Source organism: Balaenoptera musculus, chromosome 8 (assembly GCF_009873245.2).
Source record: "Balaenoptera musculus isolate JJ_BM4_2016_0621 chromosome 8, mBalMus1.pri.v3, whole genome shotgun sequence".
In the NCBI taxonomy this organism is placed as follows: Eukaryota; Metazoa; Chordata; class Mammalia; order Artiodactyla; family Balaenopteridae; genus Balaenoptera; species Balaenoptera musculus.
The window spans coordinates 14,788,812-14,807,275 of NC_045792.1; the positions used below are offsets into that span (position 1 = coordinate 14,788,812).

At 50.5% G+C, this 18,464-nt stretch overlaps 1 protein-coding gene across 1 annotated transcript in view; it reads left to right on the forward strand.

Annotated features, from left to right (window-relative positions):
• Positions 1-18,464, forward strand: part of DSCAML1 (DS cell adhesion molecule like 1) — a 347,779-nt gene that overhangs the window by 10,088 nt on the left and 319,227 nt on the right. Inside the window, exons 2-3 of the mRNA XM_036859273.1 lie at positions 5,356-5,673; positions 9,187-9,333. Of these exons, the coding sequence (XP_036715168.1) occupies positions 5,356-5,673; positions 9,187-9,333 (465 nt within the window). The remainder of the gene's footprint in view (positions 1-5,355; positions 5,674-9,186; positions 9,334-18,464) is intronic.

The following is an 18,464-nucleotide window of genomic DNA, read 5'->3' on the forward strand; positions in this document are numbered from 1 at the left end:
CAGACGGACAAGTTGATGCGATGGATATTTAGGTTTCAGGGGTGACCCTGGGGCAGCCCAAATGCCTGGGGGCGATTTCTGGTTTAAAAATATTGCTGTGCTATTTCTACGCTTCTAATCTCCCAGCCATTTGGAGCCTGTTTTATGAAACACGGCATCGGGGTGGTGCTCAGTGTTAACCGGCGGAGAAGATTAAATGGGTTTAAGTCTGGGCGTCTGTCACATCACAACCAAGCTCATAACTTCCATTTTCTATTAAAAATCCATTTCCCCTTTGACCAGAAGAAGCTTTGCTGTTGATCTGATCTCTCTCTATTTATGAAGTGTTTCTCCCTCCTCTCCTTCTCTCTGTAAATCTGCCTGGTTCTGTCTGCAGAGGGAAGAAAGGGCTGGGGGATGGCTGAGATTTAGGGAAAAGTTGGGAAAGTCGGAGTTTCCTGTCCAAAGATTTGCTTTCCAAACTTGGACTGGCTTCCAGAGAAGAAATGAAAGAAAATCCTCATAAGGCCCCAAACTTTTTGAACTCTTCGGCGTTGTGTTGGGAAAAACTCGGGCTTGGGAGGCAGGCAGACTTTGACTGAATGTTGGCCTGGTGGCCTCCTGGCTGTACGATCTTGGAGGATCTCCCCCCAGGAGCCTCTTTGTCCTCACCTGTAAGATGAGACTCACAGAGCCCACCTTGTGCCTCTGCGTGAGGATTATGTGAGGAAATGCCCTTGTAGCACACAGTAGGCGCTCAATCAGTCTCCTTTCTTTTGAGAACTCTGTACCATCAGCCAGGCCACTAAGCCTCCAGGGGAGTAGGTGTACAGCCAAAATGAAATTAGAGAAAGGGCCATAAACCCTTCTGCGAGCTCTGCCCTGGGCGGTGGGTTAGGCCTCTTCTGCCCCCATCTCCTTTGCAAGCTCCTGGATGGTGGGGGGCCGTTTTCCCTGGCCTTTGATGCTTTCCACCACACCTGGGGTCCTACTGAGCTTGTGGCTTGTGCTGGGTAAAGATCTCCTGAAGGAACAAGTCTTTCCTGGCCTCGCGTCAGGAAGGACCTGGGAGAGGAGGGCATTCAAGGGTGCAGGAGTCACCCTCGGATGCAGGACTGCAAGGAGGGGGCTGGACCCTGGCCACCCTTTGCAGTAACTTTCGCCTCCCTGGTCCCCTAGGGGAATCACTGGGATGCGAATAACAATCCCATCCCTCCTAGTCCTGCATCCTCATTATGGGGAACCAAGTACTTTCACATTCTGTTTTACCTGCTCAGCAGCCCTGGGGGACAGGTAAGGTGGTGCAGTCCCCCCTTTCGTGAATGAGGACATTGAGTCTCAGAAAGGCTAAGTGGGTTGCCTGAGGTCACACAGCAGGTCAGGAATGAGCCCCAGGAGGGAAGGTAGTACTGTCAGATTTGTCCCAGGTCTCTGACTATTGTCCCATGCTTCTGTGCTCCTCAGAGCTGGCTGAGGCTTTGTCACTGCTCTGAAGATTCAAATACGAGCCTGAGGAGGGAAAGCTGCCACCATTGAAGCCTCTCCAGACTCCGTGAGGTGGGGGTGAGGCCCCCAGACCCCTGCTACTCCCCCTTCCGTGGCTGGTGACTGATCGTACCCATTGCTACTGCAGCCACTCACTGGTGCCCTGTGCCAACCTTCATCTTAGCACATGGCAGAGATTTCAGGGCATTAGTGCCTCAGTTTCCCCTTTATGGATTTGCTCACTCCTTTCTCTTGGCAGGTGGGGTGAGGCTGAATTAATATTTATTTAAAGGCTTCTGCATTCCAGGCTGACAGGTGCCTTGTGATGGTAAAATATGAGCCCAAAGTAAGTGCAAAATGCTATTGTTTCACACCTGAGGGTGATGTTTCATAATGGCAATGCACTGTCGGAGCGATAAGCTGAAATGAATGGTTTGTCTAATCCTCCGCAGCTCCCCCAGACCCAGAAGACAGCAGCTCACATACCACGGTGGGAGAAATATGAGGCTACTCACCTTTTGCTATAAATCCGCTGTTTCTTCAGCCCTGACAGGTGGCTGGACGATCCCGGTCAATTCATCAATTACATCTACCCATTTGTAGTTGCTGAGAACCCCGTGTCCTTGGCTCTGGCAGGATCGGAGGCCCAGAGAGCAGGAAGGCTGTTGCTACTGTGGCTGACGGTCCTTCCAGGAGCCCGGAGCCAAGAGAAGCCTGGTCCCCAGGGGTTGTCTCTGCAGGGAGGGTGGGATGCATTTCCAGCCAGGAGAGAAGACCAGGAATGTGTATTGAGGGTGGGTTTGGGATGGAAGAAAGGATGGGGAGGGATACCCAGCCTGGAAAACCAGATTTTGTGGTTTGATTCCTTTTGTCTTCGGTGTGGTTCATACAAAAGGGCAGTTTCGCCCCCAGGCTCTGAAGGCAGGCAAAGCTGGGTTCTGGCCCAGCTCTAATACTTTCACTGTGGGTTACTTTGGGTAAATTAGTTAACTTTTCAGAGCCTTGATTTCCTTATCTGTACAATGGGATGATAATAATAACATCCCCTAGAGAGTCATGAGATTAAGTGAGAGAACACCTATAACAGGTCTAGCACCCAGCCTGGCCTGTAGTTAGTGAAATCCATGGTGGCTAGCGGTAGTTTTTTTTTTTTTTTAAACATCTTTATTGGAGTATAATTGCTTTACAGTGGTGTGTTAGTTTCTGCTTTATAACAGTGAATCAGCTATACATATACATATATCCCCATATCCCCTGGCTAGTAGTACTGCTGCTAGTCTTATCATCACTGAGGGCTACTTCATACTGATCCTTAAATATTTTCTTACCCTGCCCCCTGAATCAGACAATTCCTGAGTTCCTCTCTGTCAGGGATCTTTCTCAGCTTCCTAAGTCCATTTGTCAGGCATAATGTCTACATTATGCCTCTTTCTGTTCCTTGATGGATTTTGGCTTCCAAAATCCATAAAACTGCCACGGTGAGGGTGTCTGATTAACTAGGTTGTCTCAGGAAGTACCCAGAACCCCGGAGTGATGTTCCTGCGCCCACAGGCTAAGCGTTGTCTGAAACGTTGAGTCCGACACGGGCCCCTCCCAGGGGGTGTGCACGTGCGTGCACGTGCGTGCACAGGCATGTGGATATATTAATCCTGTTCTTGGCCAGCTGAAAAGGGAAGTTGGAGGCCAGGTGGTGTTTGAGGGAGGTATAAGCCCCCTCTTTATTACTGCAGTGGTTACAATCATTTAAGGGTTAAGAGATCAGTCTCCGGGCTCAGATTGCCTGAGTCTTGAGTCCCAGAGCCCTCACTTACTGGTCATGTGGTCTTGGGAAAGTCTCTTTGATCTCTCAGTGCGTTAGTTTCCTCATCTGTGAACTGGAATAAGAATGGTACCTCCCTCACAAGGTTGTTGGGAGGATTAAAAGAAGTCATACGAGTAAAGTGCTTACAACAGAGCCTGGCATGTAGAAGATGCTTAACGAATAATTGTTGACTGAATGTCAATAAAGAAGTCTTTCAGAAGGTGAGCAGGCTCCTGGGAACCTGGGGAGTGTCGATCCGAAGAGAAACTTCCTAAGCCTCAGTTTGCTTACTTGCAGAATGGCATGATTTCATGACCTTGGGGAATACTCTAGTCCCTGTGAGTTGGGCAGGCTTCCAAGGGTCCCCACTGGGGTCCCCTCTTCCACAGAGCAGACTTCTCCACCACCAGCACCGACGCTGTCACCGGGGAGGCAGCGTGAGGACGTGGATGGGAAAGCTGTGCTGCCCACCGCGCCCCGGCTCCCCCCTCCGCCCCCTGCAGCCGCTAAGGGCACGCAGTGCCGGGTAGGGACGGCAAATGCATTTGCAGCTAAGAGGATGCCCCTGACACCCCGGCAAGGAGCCCATGGATGTGTTTTCCAGCACTGCTGCTAATGGCTTCATCACAGCTTTTTATGAGATGATGTGAATTGCTCTGACCAATGAGGCTTAATGGCCTTCCTCAATGAGCTGCCCTGTACATTCTCCCTGGAGGCTCGGCTCAGAGTTAAGCCGAGAATATTAATATGGTCGGATGCAGGCCCTTCCCCTCCCCATAAAGTTGTGGAAATTGAGGTCAAGTTGGGTCCCCTGCAACGTTCTTTAAACAAGCGGCAGAGTGGTTTGTTTGCTCCTTGATCTTCCTGGTGGAGAGGGAGTGGCTTCCAGCTGGAGACCTGGGACCAGGCCCCCTCTTCCTCTGGGTTTGCTTCCACTTGTTCAGAGGTGGCCCTTCTTAAGGGGGCAGGTTCCTTGGTAGGGAGGGAAGGCCCTGATTCCACCATTGGGGGCTGCTTCCCGCGAGGGCAGGCAAGACCGAGGCCCTGGGCTGGGATGAGAGTTTCAGACAGCTGTCCTCCTTGTCAGGCGGCCTTGATGTTGTCAGGTAGCTGCAGTCGTGAGCATGTTCGCCCGTGTGACTGAGTGTTGCAATGGCAACATGTCAGAGATGCACGGGGTCTTTGCAGCCTCGTGTATCCTCCCTCCATTTTACAAGTGAAGGAGCAGAGGGTCAGAGAGGGGAAGGGAATTGCATGGTTGGTCAGTGTCAGGGATGGTTTTAGACTTGAGGGGGTGGGTATCTCTAGCCCCCAAGCTTGGACTGGTCTACCCACGGTGCCGCCCATCCTCATCCCATCCTCTGGGGCAACACATTTTCCAGATCGACCTCCAGAGGGGAAGAAGGCTCTGCAGTCTTTTCTCGTCCGGGCCAGCATCCCCGCTTCGTGTAGCCCTTCCTCGTAGAACACGGTCTCTGACCTTTTACCTTTCGGCTGTGGTGTGATAGAAAGTGTGCTAAGATCCTCTTTAGAGCAGTGGGTTCAGATTTCAATCGTGTAGCTTATTAGCTGTGTCATCTCAGGCAAATCACATAACTTGCTCAGCCTCCAAAAGGGAACGATAAAAAAAGAGGCAGTACTGTCTCCTCTCAGTGTTGTACAGATGAACCAAGGGACTGGGTGTGAACCTCCCTGAGTATAATAGGTACTCAATAAATACCCATTATCTAAGCAATTTCAGTGTCTCTCCTAAAGTGTTGATGGGGGGGGGGCTGTGGTGCGGGGACGTGGATTATGGCTTGGAACCCTTCACCATAGCAGAGTGGCGGCCGCCTCTCTCCGTGGACTTGGCTTGGCATGGAGGATGAGACGTTTCAACTTTTGCCGTCCCTATGCTAGGCTGGAAGCTTCTGCAGGGTGGGAACTGTCTCTTACTCACCGTTGCCAGTGCCTGGTGTACAGTCAGTGCTCAACAGTGCTGTTGAATGACTGGCGCTTGAACGTTTTATGAATGAGCGTGGGTGTTGCAGCCTCCGGGCCTATGAGGGTATCGTTAGCAGGTGCTAACCAGCCTCTCCCCTCCCCTGCAGCCCGCCCTGAAGATGTCGGCACCAGCCTCTACTTTGTAAATGACTCCTTGCAGCAGGTGACCTTCTCCAGCTCCGTGGGGGTGGTGGTGCCCTGCCCGGCCGCGGGCTCCCCCAGTGCGGCCCTTCGATGGTACCTGGCCACGGGGGACGACATCTACGACGTGCCGCACATCCGGCACGTCCACGCCAACGGGACGCTGCAGCTCTACCCCTTCTCCCCCTCCGCCTTCAATAGCTTTATCCACGACAATGACTACTTCTGCACCGCGGAGAATGCTGCCGGCAAGATCCGGAGTCCCAACATCCGCGTCAAAGCAGGTAAAGGACCAGACACGGGCTCCCCGACAGGGCGGGAATGGGGAGCCGGCAGCGCCTGTCGTTTTGAGGCTGTGTGTGTAACATGGAAGAAGGCAAGGCAGCCCATCAAGGAAAATCATGCTGTTCTTTGGAATCTTAGCTCTGCCACTTCCTGTGTGTGCTTAGGTGGAGAACACACCTTTCTGAGCCTCAGTTTCCTCATCTGCAAAGCTGATGCCAGCACCCACCTTGTTCATCACTACGTGTGATGGTCCAAGGAGATAGGGCCCATTTAAATTAAGTAATGTGCTCATTTTAGTACTTGGTTCATGGAAAAATTCAGTGAGTTTCTTTAAAAAAAACACAAAAACCCTTTATTGAAATAGAGTATAAAAGAACTGCACATATTGTAAGTATATAGCTTGATGAATTTGTACAAAGTTTAATATCCAGATGAAGGTATCAGCATCTCAGAAGCCCCTTCATGCTTTTTTCAGTCACTCCACCCTTAAGGGAAACCACAGTCCTGACTTCTAACAAGATAGATGTTTGCCTGTTTCTGTACTTTATCTAAATGGAGTCCTACATCACATATTCTCTTGAATCTTTTGCTCACTGTTGTTTGTGGGGTTTAGCCCTACTGCTGTGTGAAGTTATATGTCATTCATTCTCATTGCTGTATAGTCTCGTTTGACTATACTGCACTTTATTTATCCATTCCACTGTTGATAGACATTTGAATATAAGATATCTCATGAGAGTAGGCATTTAGGTAAAATTCATGATGGAAAACTCGTAACAGTGAAGCATTCTGGTCTTGGGAAGAGGTGATGGAAGCAAGGAAGTGAGGGCTTCTCAGCTGTTCTCTTTACAGAAACTAGAAAGTCTCATTTCTCTGGGTTAGGTCTGGAGGTGAGGGCATGGCTTAGATGAGTTACTCTTAACTGGGTTGTCATGATATGCTGGTGAGTCCTAATCCGTTATAAAGTGCCTCGAATAGTAATAATGCATGGAAGTCTGGGGGAATGATTTTCTTCGAAGAGCTTTTTGAGTGGGAGAGGATAGATAATGTTCTAGCCAGCTCACTGCGATGGCTCCAAGGCTTGGGCATGCCATCTTTCCTGGCGATTGTGTTGGGCAGAGGAGAGTGGGTTCCGGGGAAGTCTCCCCAACCTGCATGTCTAGCGATGGATCCTGCGATATCTCTGACTTCCTGTCCTGGCAAGGAGTCAGGCCCTCAAGGAAAGTTGTGTTGTGCTTTGGAATCTTAGCTTTGCCACTTACCTTAGGCAGAGGACACACCTTTCTGAGCCTCAGTTTCCTCATCTGCAAAGCAGATGCCAGCACCTACTTCATTCATCACCCCGTGTGATGGTTCAGTGAGATAGCGCTCTGTTGAATTAGGATCCTTCCGCCTCAGGAGAACCTCTCACACGTAGAAGGTTCCAAGTAGCTGGGAATGGGTGTGTGTAGGGGTGAGGAGGGGTGGGAGTTCTTAATTGAAGAGCTGGTCTTCATCCACTGGTTTGGTTGGGGGAGGGGGGGTGTGGGAGTGTGAGCTCTGAGGACCCCGGGCCGCGCTTAGGTATCTCCTCTGGGGCTACCCGTGGACCCTCTTTTCAGGAGCAGCACTGTTCTCCTAACACGACACCAGGTGCTGGACTGGGAGCCCTGAGGCCAGGATTTGGAGCCCAGTTCTGGCCTCCACAGCCTGGAGGATTGAGCTGAGAGCAAGCCATGTCCTGTTTCCTAATACCTGCCTGTTATTGGGTTAGGATATAGTTTTCACAGTAATCCTGTCTGGTGTTTCTTACAAGGGAGGGGACTAAGTCAAATAAAGGTTAAGCCACTTGCCCAAAGGGCACCTAGCCAGTTAATCACAGAGGCATGGCTGTAATGACAAGCTGCATTGCTGTAGTGCTTTCCACGTGCCAGGCCTTCTCCATGCTGCTGTTATTGTTTCCTTTTACGAATGAGGAAACCGAGGCTCCAGAAGGTTCACGAGCTCTTATCCAGGGTTACACTGCTGCTCAGAGGAGGACACAGGGCCTGCTTGTTTGACGCTCCTAACCATAGGTCTCTGCAGGCTCTCGAGGACTGTCCCCGCGGTGTGCACCCAAACCCCAGCCCTTCCCACCCTCCCCTCTGCTTCCCTCCCCTTAGCCTCCTCTCTGCTCTCCCCGCATCTGCAGGCAGTGCGATGTCCAGCCCACGAAAGGGTGGACCATGGCCCCACAGAGCTGGGAGTGCCTCCTTCCATGCCTCCGTCCTCCGTCTCAACTGTGTCTCTTCCCATCACAGCCACAACACAGGGAGGGAAAGAATAAAGACCTGGGGAGGGACGGGCAGGGCTGGCCTGATGGGAAACACAGCCAATTAAGAAGCTCTTGATGAAGCCAGAGGGACTGCAGGTGCACAGCCGGAGGGGCTGCTGGGCCCTGAGCATCGCCCTGGCAACCATGGCAGGGAGAGCAGGAGGGCACACAGCCCAGGTGCCTGCTGAGGGACAAGGTCGGGAAGCAGCGGGGCTCTGGCTGCACCAGCTCTGCTTGGCAGAGAAGAGGTGGAAAGACAGAGAGGGCCCCGGGGAGAGGCCAAGCGGAGGAGGACCAGAGAGAGGCCAAAGCAGGCCCCTCGGCCCTACCCCTAAGGTTGGTCCAGCCCACCCATGGGACCTGATACGCAGAGCACCTGCAGGTGACAGCGCCCCAGAAGCCGGCCCTGGGACCGAGGCAGGAGGCCTCCACTGCACGCTGTGGTGGAAGGGATCTGCTGAAGCTGGGGGCAAGACTGGGGGTCAGGCTGTAGGCGGTGTCGGGGGGTGGGAGAAACCAGCAAGAATGCTTTGTTGTGGAGAATCTTGGAAATCGCCCATGTCTCTGGGGTTCGGTGTTTTCAGAGATCATCACTGTGTCAAGTATTCTCTCCCATTGTTCTTATAAACCACTGAGCCCTGCAGAAAGTTCTGTGTGTCAACTACATTTTCCCAGGCTGCCTTTCATTTTGAAGTGGCACAAAAATCTGTTTTTAGATCATGTGTCACAGTTTTTCTTTTGGCAAATGATGGTCATCGTGGCCCAAACTCTTACCACCCTGGGCCCAGGAATCCTGTAGGAAATCAAATGTGGTTTAATTAGAGGGATTCCGGCGCTTTTGCTTAGAAACCACACATGCCCTTGTTGAATACAATCCCATTGCAGGGCGTAGGTGCCGCCCTCCAGGCCCTAACAATCTAATGCATTTTGTTAAAACTCACCAAAATTGGAAAGGCTAGAAGTTGGATTTACTGTCCTGTAGAGGGAGGCTGGGTATTTCTGCGGGAGAGCGGGTGTCTGGTGGAGTGGGAAGGAGGTTGCTGGCGAAGGCAGGAATAAGACCCTGGCAGGAACTTCCGGGCGGGGCAAGCGGGAGGTGGGAGAAGAGGTGAAGGAAGTGCGGCCTGGGGTGCTGAGAGGTGGCTTTCTCAGGCCCCCCCACCGTGTCCTAGTCAAGCCTGTGACACCCTCTTCTTTCCGCCCCGCAATCTGTCTGCAGTTTTCAGGGAACCCTACACCGTTCGGGTGGAGGATCAAAGGTCGATGCGTGGAAGCGTGGCCGTCTTCAAGTGCCTCATCCCCTCTTCAGTGCAGGAATACGTTAGCGTTGTGTCCTGGGAGAAAGACACAGTCGCCATCATCCCAGGTAAGAGAGGACCGCGGGGCCTCATAGGCAGGGATGCTGGGGGGTGGGGGGCGGAAAATCAGCAGTACTGAGTTGGTGGTTGAGCTAACCCAGCTCTTGAGGTTGGTCCTGGCAAGTGGTTTTTTATTGTTCTGGTGGTGCTTTGGCAAAAAAGCGTCTTTGGTCTCGGCTTGGTGCGTCTCCGTGTGGGTGGGGAAAACCCACGTGCCAGCAGCCTCTGTGGCGTGTGTGAAGGTCCCATCAAACACAGGGTGGTCCTGCTCCCCCCAAGGAGGGGGGTCACTGTCTTTCCTGGCCACCGGCTATTTGATTGCCCTTGGCCTTAGGGATGGGAGGCAAGGCTGGAAGGACCTTATCTGTGAAAGACTGTGGGGAGAGGAGCGATAAGAGGCTGGTGTGTGGTCCGTGTTCCTGGGATTCTCGGAGGACCAGACTTGAGCGAGCATGCATGTGGGACTTTTATTTCATGAGCTGCCTAGACGCTCCATCAGAATTCTAGCCGGCCTCACGCTAGAGGTGCCAGGTGTTGCAAAAAGAGCTTAATACCATGTTGTAGGGTCACCTCGTTAGAGCTGCCGTGATTGCAGGCACTTCATTACTGGTTCCTATGCAGGGTTGTCCCTTCAACAGGAAAACAGGTCTGGAAATCTCAAGAGAGGACCTCAGATCCTCAAAATACCTCCAGGCCTCCAGTTACAAATCTGTGGGGTTTTCCCATCACTCCAGCATTTCTCCCTGCATCCCTGCACATTGCAGCAGCCTTGACACTTTTTCTTCCTTTCTCCATCAAGGACCTTGGTTTTCCTTTCTGTAAAATGGAGGCACTTGACCAGATGCTCCCTGAGTGCCCCCCACAACATTGATGGCCCATTGCTGGGCATATGAAATGGTTCTAGTTGCTCAAGGTCTTCAGGTTAGTTGGAGAAGACAGACTTCTATGCATGAAACCTATAAAGCTGGGATTCTTAATACTGCTACACAACTGAACCCCTGGGGAGCTCTTTGAAAAACACCAGTGCTTGGGCCCAACCCCAAATCAGCATCTTTAGCAGTAGAACCTGGGCACTAGCTGTTTTAAATCTCCTTGAGTGGTTCTGAGGTAGAGCTATAGGAGATGAACCAACGCTTCAGCACCTTGACAGCCAACGTGGCAGGATACTTTTCTGAGACATTAATTTGTGTTTTGCTCTTGGAACTTTTTCCTTCTCTCAGTCCCAAGCCGATGGCCAGGCCGTTATGCCTCCTGGTCTCAGAGCTTGTAGTTGGACAGGAATCAGAAGCTACTTGAAGACACCTGCTCTTCCTGCCTTTTGTGAGCAAACAGGAAAGGTTAGGATGGGTGTTCTGGCCGGGGAGGAGAGCCTCTGAGGGCAGTGAACAGACAGGAGACCATCGGATGCCAGAGGCAGGGTGGTGCTGTAGGCGGCTCACGGGGTATGGCGGGAGGAAGCGGTCGGACCTCAGAGGGGTGGCTGTGTGTGGCTCCCTGGGGTCTGGGACTGAGGCCGGGGTTCTTGTGTCCAAATGAGGCATGAGATGCACAGCCTAAGACCCACGTCCCTGGGGAACCCGCCAACAATGATGGGGACTGAATGTCCTGTCTCTCCAACAGAGTCACGTGGAAGGTGATGTAAAGAGCATAAAGACATGTGATATTTCTTATACACCTGAGTTTATGGACCAAGAGTTATACTCATTAAAACAATAATAATAAATTTTTGAGTGTTTCCTCTATGCCAGGCACTGGGCTAAGAAACTTTCATATGTGACCTCATTTTATCCTCACAAAAAGTCCCTAAGTGTATTTTTTTCCCCTTCCACTTTACTGAAGAGGAAACTGAGGCTCAAAAAAGTAAAGGGACTTCTGGGTCACACATGTTATCACGCAGAGGGCAGGGCTGGACCCAGGTCTGTCCTTTCTGCCTATGCCCTGAACTCCCGCACAGGACCACCTCCCGGGACCCGCACAAATGTATCCTATGAAGTGTCACTCTGAGTACAAGGGAGACTGTGTGCTCTAGGCAAGGAGTGCCTTGGCCTCAGGAAAGCGAAAAAGTCAATGCTGGTTTGTAGGGAAGAACTAAGTCAAGTGTAGTGATTACGAGCCCAGAATCTAAGATCAGACTGCCTGGGCTTGAAACTCACTCCTCTGGGCAAGTCTTTTACCTCCTTGGTGCCTCAGTTTCCCCAGTGATAATAAAATAGGGGTGATGATTGGCCTACTTCCTTGGGTTCAAGTAACAATGAAAGGAGTTCATATATGTCAAATGTTTCAAACACTGCCCGCCACACACTGAGGATGGGCTGGGGCTGTGACGATGACTCTCGGGGGGATGGGAGCGTGCCCCTCTTTGTATTGCCGAGTCCTGTTTAGGTGTGTGTATTTCTGTGTAGCAGAGTCTGTGTCCCCCACTAGACTGAGTTTCCCAAGGGTGGGACCTGGGTTGTTTTCGGGCACACATCCCTAGGCTCCTGACGCACCGCCTTGCACCCCCAGGACAAATGCTCACCAAATGTTCAGTGGGTGCGTGATGGATGATCAGGAGAGTTCTGAAAGAATATGGGAGGTATTGGGATAAGGCTGGGTGCAGTGGGCGTGGGGTAGTTAGAAGCTCAGCTCAGACAGGAGAGACGAAGATTAACCTGGCTCCTGTGTGGAGGCAGTGAGCTTCCCCCAGACTCACTGTAGTTAGTTGGTGCTTCAGGGCTGTCTTTGATGTCAAGCCTGGGCTGGTGGTCCCAAAGGACATAATTATCAGGGAAGTGGGCTGGTCGTTAATCTGCAGGGCTCTGTTACACGTTGGTTCTGTAGAACCTCTTCCTTTCCTTTAGCCTTGGAGAATTTTCCTCCCCTGCCCAGCCCTCCAGCCCCATCCAAAATCATTCTAGATCCCTCTACAGCTACGTTTTAGATCCAGGGATGAACTTTCCAAAGCGCATGAATCCACCTAACACCCTCCCAGAGGAATTCATGAGAACCAGAGGGAGTGGAGTTTTGCATCCTCCAGGCTCTAAAGATGAAGGGCTAGAACTTGGGCCCACCTGCTCCAGGCTTTAATGTTGGAAAATGCAAATTGTTTATTGATTTTTTTTCATAAAAATAGGATTCTCTGCTATCCATACCACACTGCCCTGTGTGTGTGTGTGTGTGCGTGTGTGTTTTGGCTGGGATGTTGGATGGCAGCTTCTCACGGTGGGGGGAGATTTAATGATGAGGTCACCTTGAGGTTAAGGAAGCACTTAGGAGCCTGAGTGACTTTCCTCTGACTCTTCAGGGGCAGCTTCTGGAGCGGGGAGAACGGTGTTGACTTTGATCTCTGGGTCTGCTGGGCTGGGCTCAGATCCTCCGCCAACCACGGGGCCATCAGGAGCAGGTGCGAGAGAGCAGGAGGAGGAACGGAGGCTGACGTGGGCCAATCAGGGCCCAGGAGACAACTCCCTGGGGAGGGTGGGTGCCCTGGGAGGAGGGGCCTGATGGGGTGGCTGCAGGCCCCTGTGAATGGTCTGCCTCTCTGAGGGGGTTTGGAAGGACTTAGAGGCTCGGGGCCTAAGCAAGCTCCATGAGTTGGGTATTGGCTCATGGGTTGGCCTTCCCAGCTGCCCACATTGGGAGGGCAGGCAAGCCTCCTGGAGCCTCCGCTGAAACTCTGTGCCGCTTTTGGGCTGTGCTTTTCGCAGGGTAGGTAGAGGCTGGAGAGACAGCCCAAAGTGCTACCTTTCTCAGAGCCACCTACTGCCCCTCTCTTCCTCCTCCTGCCTGCCCCCCAAGCTGATCAACTTCCTCCCATTGGGCTATTCAGAGATGTGTGTGTAAAAGCACAGAGTCTCTCACCTATGAGCTGACAGACTCCTACCCCTTACTTCTCTCCCGGGAGACCTGGTCTGGAGGTAAACTGGCTCTCCAGAGCGAGTGGGATGGGGGGTAATAGGGCAAAGGGCTGTGCATAGACATAAATTAAAATTAAGGCCTCCAGTGAAGCCGGGATGTGGTTTAATTTCCCATCTGCATGATCACCATTACAATGCATGTTATTGGATATAAAGATAAATCCGGCCCTGTTCCTAATAGCTTTTAATTTCCACCAGACCTGATTATATAGATGCAGGCTCCTTGTGGGAATTTCCCAGCATGCTCTTCCCCAGCATCCTGACTGGCTGTCTGGGCCCCAGTGGGGAGTTTTGGACACTGCTCAGATGCGGGCCAGATGTATCTGCCGGTGCTGTGGAAGACAAGCCTGGAGCAGCTCCCTTGTCTAAGTGAATGGGGCTCTTGACTGCTGGGTTGTCATCCTGCCTTGGCCAGGTTGGGAGTGCACTGGGGACACTCTGTGTTGGGGGAGGGGAGAAGCAGGAGCAAGGAGAAACTGGCCAGAGGGGTCCTTTCAGAAAAGTGGGCAGTGCTCCCGGACCATAGGTGGGAAGGCAGTGAGCCCCGCACCCATCACCCACCTCCCTAAATGTCCCCAGGGCTCCAAATTGCTCATGGTTCTTCGTACCTCTTTGCATTTGGTCTTGCGTCTCCTCTGCCTGGTCTGCACTGATCCCCTCTTCTCCTTATTGATACTGTACTCCTCTTCTGTCCTTTAAACTTGGTTCACGTGTGTCCCCTTCCACGAAGTTTTACGTAAGCCTCCAGCAGACCTATCAGTCCTCTGGTTCCATTCCTGGAGCACTTACTTCACAGTGTCTCACGTTAGAGGCTGTTGTTTCTGTCTGTCTGCTGCAGGAGGGTGTACAACTCCATCTTTTGCATCTCTTTATCCCCAGGGCCCTCACAGCACCTGTTATAATAATAATAACAAGATTAATGATAATATTTATCATGTACTGAGACCTCTTTTGTGTTAGGCATTCTACATATATTATCTCTAATCCTCACAATAACCCTTTAAGATAGCTGTTTGTTTGTTTGTTTGTTTTTCCAGTTTTTATAAATGAGAACAGTGAGGCCCAGGGAAGTTAAGCAAATTAGCCAAGGCCACACAGCTAATAAGTGGCTTGGGTTTGAGCTGGGGTCCTCCAGCTTGCTCTATTCCCTGCTGCCTCTCCAGAGCAGTTTCCTCATTAGGAACGGACTATTCCAACATAGGAGGAGGGCCTGTCCTGTCTCCTGCACTTGCTCGGGGACAGAAACATGTCACCAGCCCTTGCCCTGGCCTCTGGCTCTGTGTGCAGTGACCAGAGGCTTTGGCTTTTCTGAAGGTCAACAGCTCTCCAGCTGAAAGATCAGTGAGCAGTCATTCTAACAAGGAGGTTTTATTGGGCACTGGCTCTGTCTTGGGCCCAGTGGGAGACACAAAGTTGGTCTGATCTGGGAATTTAGGATTCCGTTCATGTTGTCAGCTCTGATGGGCAAGGATGGATAATTCCAGCACAGTAAGCAATCAAATATGATCTTGGTTTGCTTTGGAATGCAGCGTCAACGTATTAATTGCATTTTGCTCCAGCTGATATTAAAGCTACTTTGATCCCATGAGCCTCCACCAACTTGGACAGGGGATGGCACAGATGAGAGAGAGCCCAGGTGGTGCTTGGAAACCAGTTGGACACGTGTAGGCTACAGATGAATGGAGTCACTGATTGTCAGAGCTAGAAGGGCCTTGGAGGTCACGTGGTCCAGCCTCCTCATTTACTGATAAAGAAATTCAGGCCCAGACCAATGCCCTCTTACGCCCCTTCCCCCTTCTCTCCTGCTCATTCTCAGGGCACAGTACCTTAACTACTCATGGGGTGCTTTTTTTTTTTTTTTTTTTAACCACTGGACGTCTTTCCTTCTTTGTTTAAAACCTTCCCATCTTTTAAAGTCTGGTTCAAATACCCCCTTTTCCCCCCCATGATGTCTTTCCCAATTTCTGCTAAGAATGGATTTAAAAATCACCCAGATTAACCTCCTTCCAGGGGATCCTTTTCTGAACTCCCTCCAAAATTTATCAGTTCCTTGCTGAAGACACTAATCGTATTTTGTCCTGTAATATTTTAAAATCTGTGTTAAAAAAAAAAAAATCTGTGTTATTCCCGCTATGAGAATGTCTAATCATCAAGAGCAGGAACTGTATTTCATTCAGACCCCTTTCCACTCCAGTGCTCAGAAAAGATGATTAATGTTGGTGATGAAATGACAGTCTCTTTTCCCCCTGCTGGACTGCCCTGTGGCAGTAAGGAAGGAAGACTGCCTAAGGTCACGTGGAAAATTGGTGGCATTGCAAGATCTAGACTTGGTGGTCCTTGGTCTCCATTACACCGAGCTGCTTCAGAGCTACCTTGACAGCGACCACTTCTGTGGGTTCCTCCTGTGACACTCTGTTGTTTAGATGCAAAATTGGGGATCTCAGCTCTTGACTACTTAGGGGCATGGAGAAAATGGGCTGGGATGGTCAGTGTGCTGATATGAAATAAATGATGTGCTCAAGGCAATTTAACAAATGGGTGCTAGGCAGAGTCTCATGCCTTGCAGAGGAATTAAACTTGACCATGACCTGTTTCTTCCCTTCAGCAGCTCCTATCTAGGGGTTATAGTATCTTCCCAAGAAGAGATCCCCAGGAGGCTGGGATTCTTTCTGATGATGGCAGCCCAGCAAGGCTCATGAAGGGGAGGGGGGCCTTGGAGCAGAAATAGCACGTTGGGTGAGGTGACAGCGCGGGGAAAGGCAAGCAGGAAAGGGGAGGATGGAGTGACCTGGCTGGAGGGTAAGTAGAAGTGGTGAGAGAGAAGTCTGGAAAGGATGCCAGGACATTTAATTCATAAAGGTTCTATCTAGTTCTAGGGGAAAAAAAAGAGGCAACCTGATAATAATGACTAATGATCATGGAGAACTTACTAAGTTGCCAGGCTCTGTTCTAAGCATTTTACATGTGTAGCTCATTTAACCTTCACAGCAATCTGAAGTTGAGGGGATAATCATTCCCCATATTAGAGATGAACAAACCGAGGCACAAAGAAGCTAAGTGAATTGCCTAAAGTTATTAAGCAGTAGAGCTGCAATTTAAACTTTTTTTTTTTAAGTTTTCTTTTTTTTAAAATTAATTAATTAATTAATTTATTTTTGGCTGTGTTGGGTCTTCGTTTCTGTGCGAGGGCTTTCTCTAGTTGTGGCAAGCGGGGGCCACTCTTCATCGCGGTGCGCGGGCCTCTCACTATCGTGGCCGCTCTTGCTGCGGAGCACAGGCTCCAGACGCGCAGGCTCAGTAGTTGTGGCTCACGGGCCCAGACGCTCCGCGGCATGTGGGATCTTCCCGGACCAGGGCTCGAACCCGTGTCCCCTGCATTGGCAGGCGGATTCTCAACCACTGTGCCACCAGGAAAGCCCCTGCAATTTAAACTTTTCATCCAGACTCCATTATTTGTGCTCCTGAGCTCTGTACTATGTTGTCTCATAAAAAATCAATATACAGAATATATATATATATTTTTTAAAACTGCTGAAAATCAACAAGAAAAAGACAACACAATAAAAAATTGGGTGACAGATACGAGCAGACAATTTACAGAAGAGGGAGAGGTAGGGGGGTGTAGCAGAAAGAAGTTGGGCTTATGGAGTCTGCTGGTCCTAATCGGTGACCTTGAGCAAGTTACTTTCAAGGCCTTGGTTTTTTTCACCTGTGAAATGGGGACAGTGAAACCTACTGCACACAGAATCCTTTAGATGAAAGTTAGGCCTCTGGGGAGACTTGAATTCTCAGATGGAGAAAGAGTGGACTAAACTCAGCAGGGAAATTGCCCACCCAGCTTCATGCCATGGTCCAACCCTGGGCCGTGCTCCCCTGTCTGGGCACGGGGCTGGAGGCAGGACACGGGGCTAGAGGCAGGACACGGGTCGGCCAGGGACACAGCCTCCCAGAGGAGTGGTGGTAGTGGAATCACAGAATGGAGAATGGCTTCCCCTAAACGTGATCTTGAGAAAGCCATAAACAGCTGGGGTCAGACCTATGACCACTGTGGTGTTTTTAACTCATATAGGCCATGATGATATCTGGGCAGAAGGAGAGAAACAAAACGACTGTAGCATTATTAATCTCTGTATTCACTTGTGCCTTGCATGGTACCTGATCAGAATTATGTTGAGGAAGGAACGAAGGGGTGTGGTTCAGTACCAACACAGCAAAGATCCACTCTACAAACCACCTGGGGCTCATCAGCTCACTCTCAAACCCTGGTTCAATAATAACACTATACAGTCGATAAGGTGCTTTTAGGCGATCTCGTTGGCTCCTCACAGGAACCCCCATTCCCTTCCCCATTTTACAGATGAGGAAACCGACGACACAGTGAGGTTCAAGGACTTGCGCATTTAGAAGAAAAGTCAGAAAAAGAGCAGATAAATACGTAGTAAGACATACGTGTATGCAGGGCCCTGTGACAGGCACCTGGATGTCATCCCATTGAATTCTTCTTTTAACCCTGTGAGGGGGGCGTGCTACCCCCATCCTTATGTGTAAAGAAGTGAGATTCAGGGAGGCCAAGCAATTTGCTCCAGGGCACACAGCTTCTCAGTGGCAGAGCCTGTGCTTGGACCCAGAGCTTCTGTCCCTAAAACCCAAGCTCTTTCTTTGTAACATACTTTAGTGACTCCGGCATGAGGGCTGTCCCAGGTACTCATGACAATTACTATTTCTCTCATCAAGGCAGTTGTAGAGAGGAAAAGGCAGCTGACCCTTAATGTTGCTGGTGGTATTTGCTTATTGTTTGCTTTGATGGGGAAGGGAGCCTCATCTTCCTTCTCGGAGGGCAGAGAGAAAAATCCCACCTTCTAATGCCTTAACACATGCTTTGCAGGTTAGAGATTACAAGGAAGCATTCAGAAGCAGCAAAGGAATTCTCTCCTAAGTCAGATGGCCTAAATTGAACTGATAATCATAGTGATAATAATATAGTAATAATAATACTATAATAATAATATAGTAAGAAAATAAGTGATCAGTTATTGAGCTCTTATGTGGTAAGTGCTTTTCACAAGTCATTTCATTTCATCTTCATAAGTGCGCTACGTACTAGGTGGTATTATTATCTCCATTTTGCAGAAGAGGAGCCTGAGGCAGAGAAGCTGGTCACCTGCCCAAGGCCATGTGGTGTGGCAGGATCTGAGCCCAGAGAGGTTTGATTTCAGCTCTTAGAGGTGACCTGGGCCACCTCG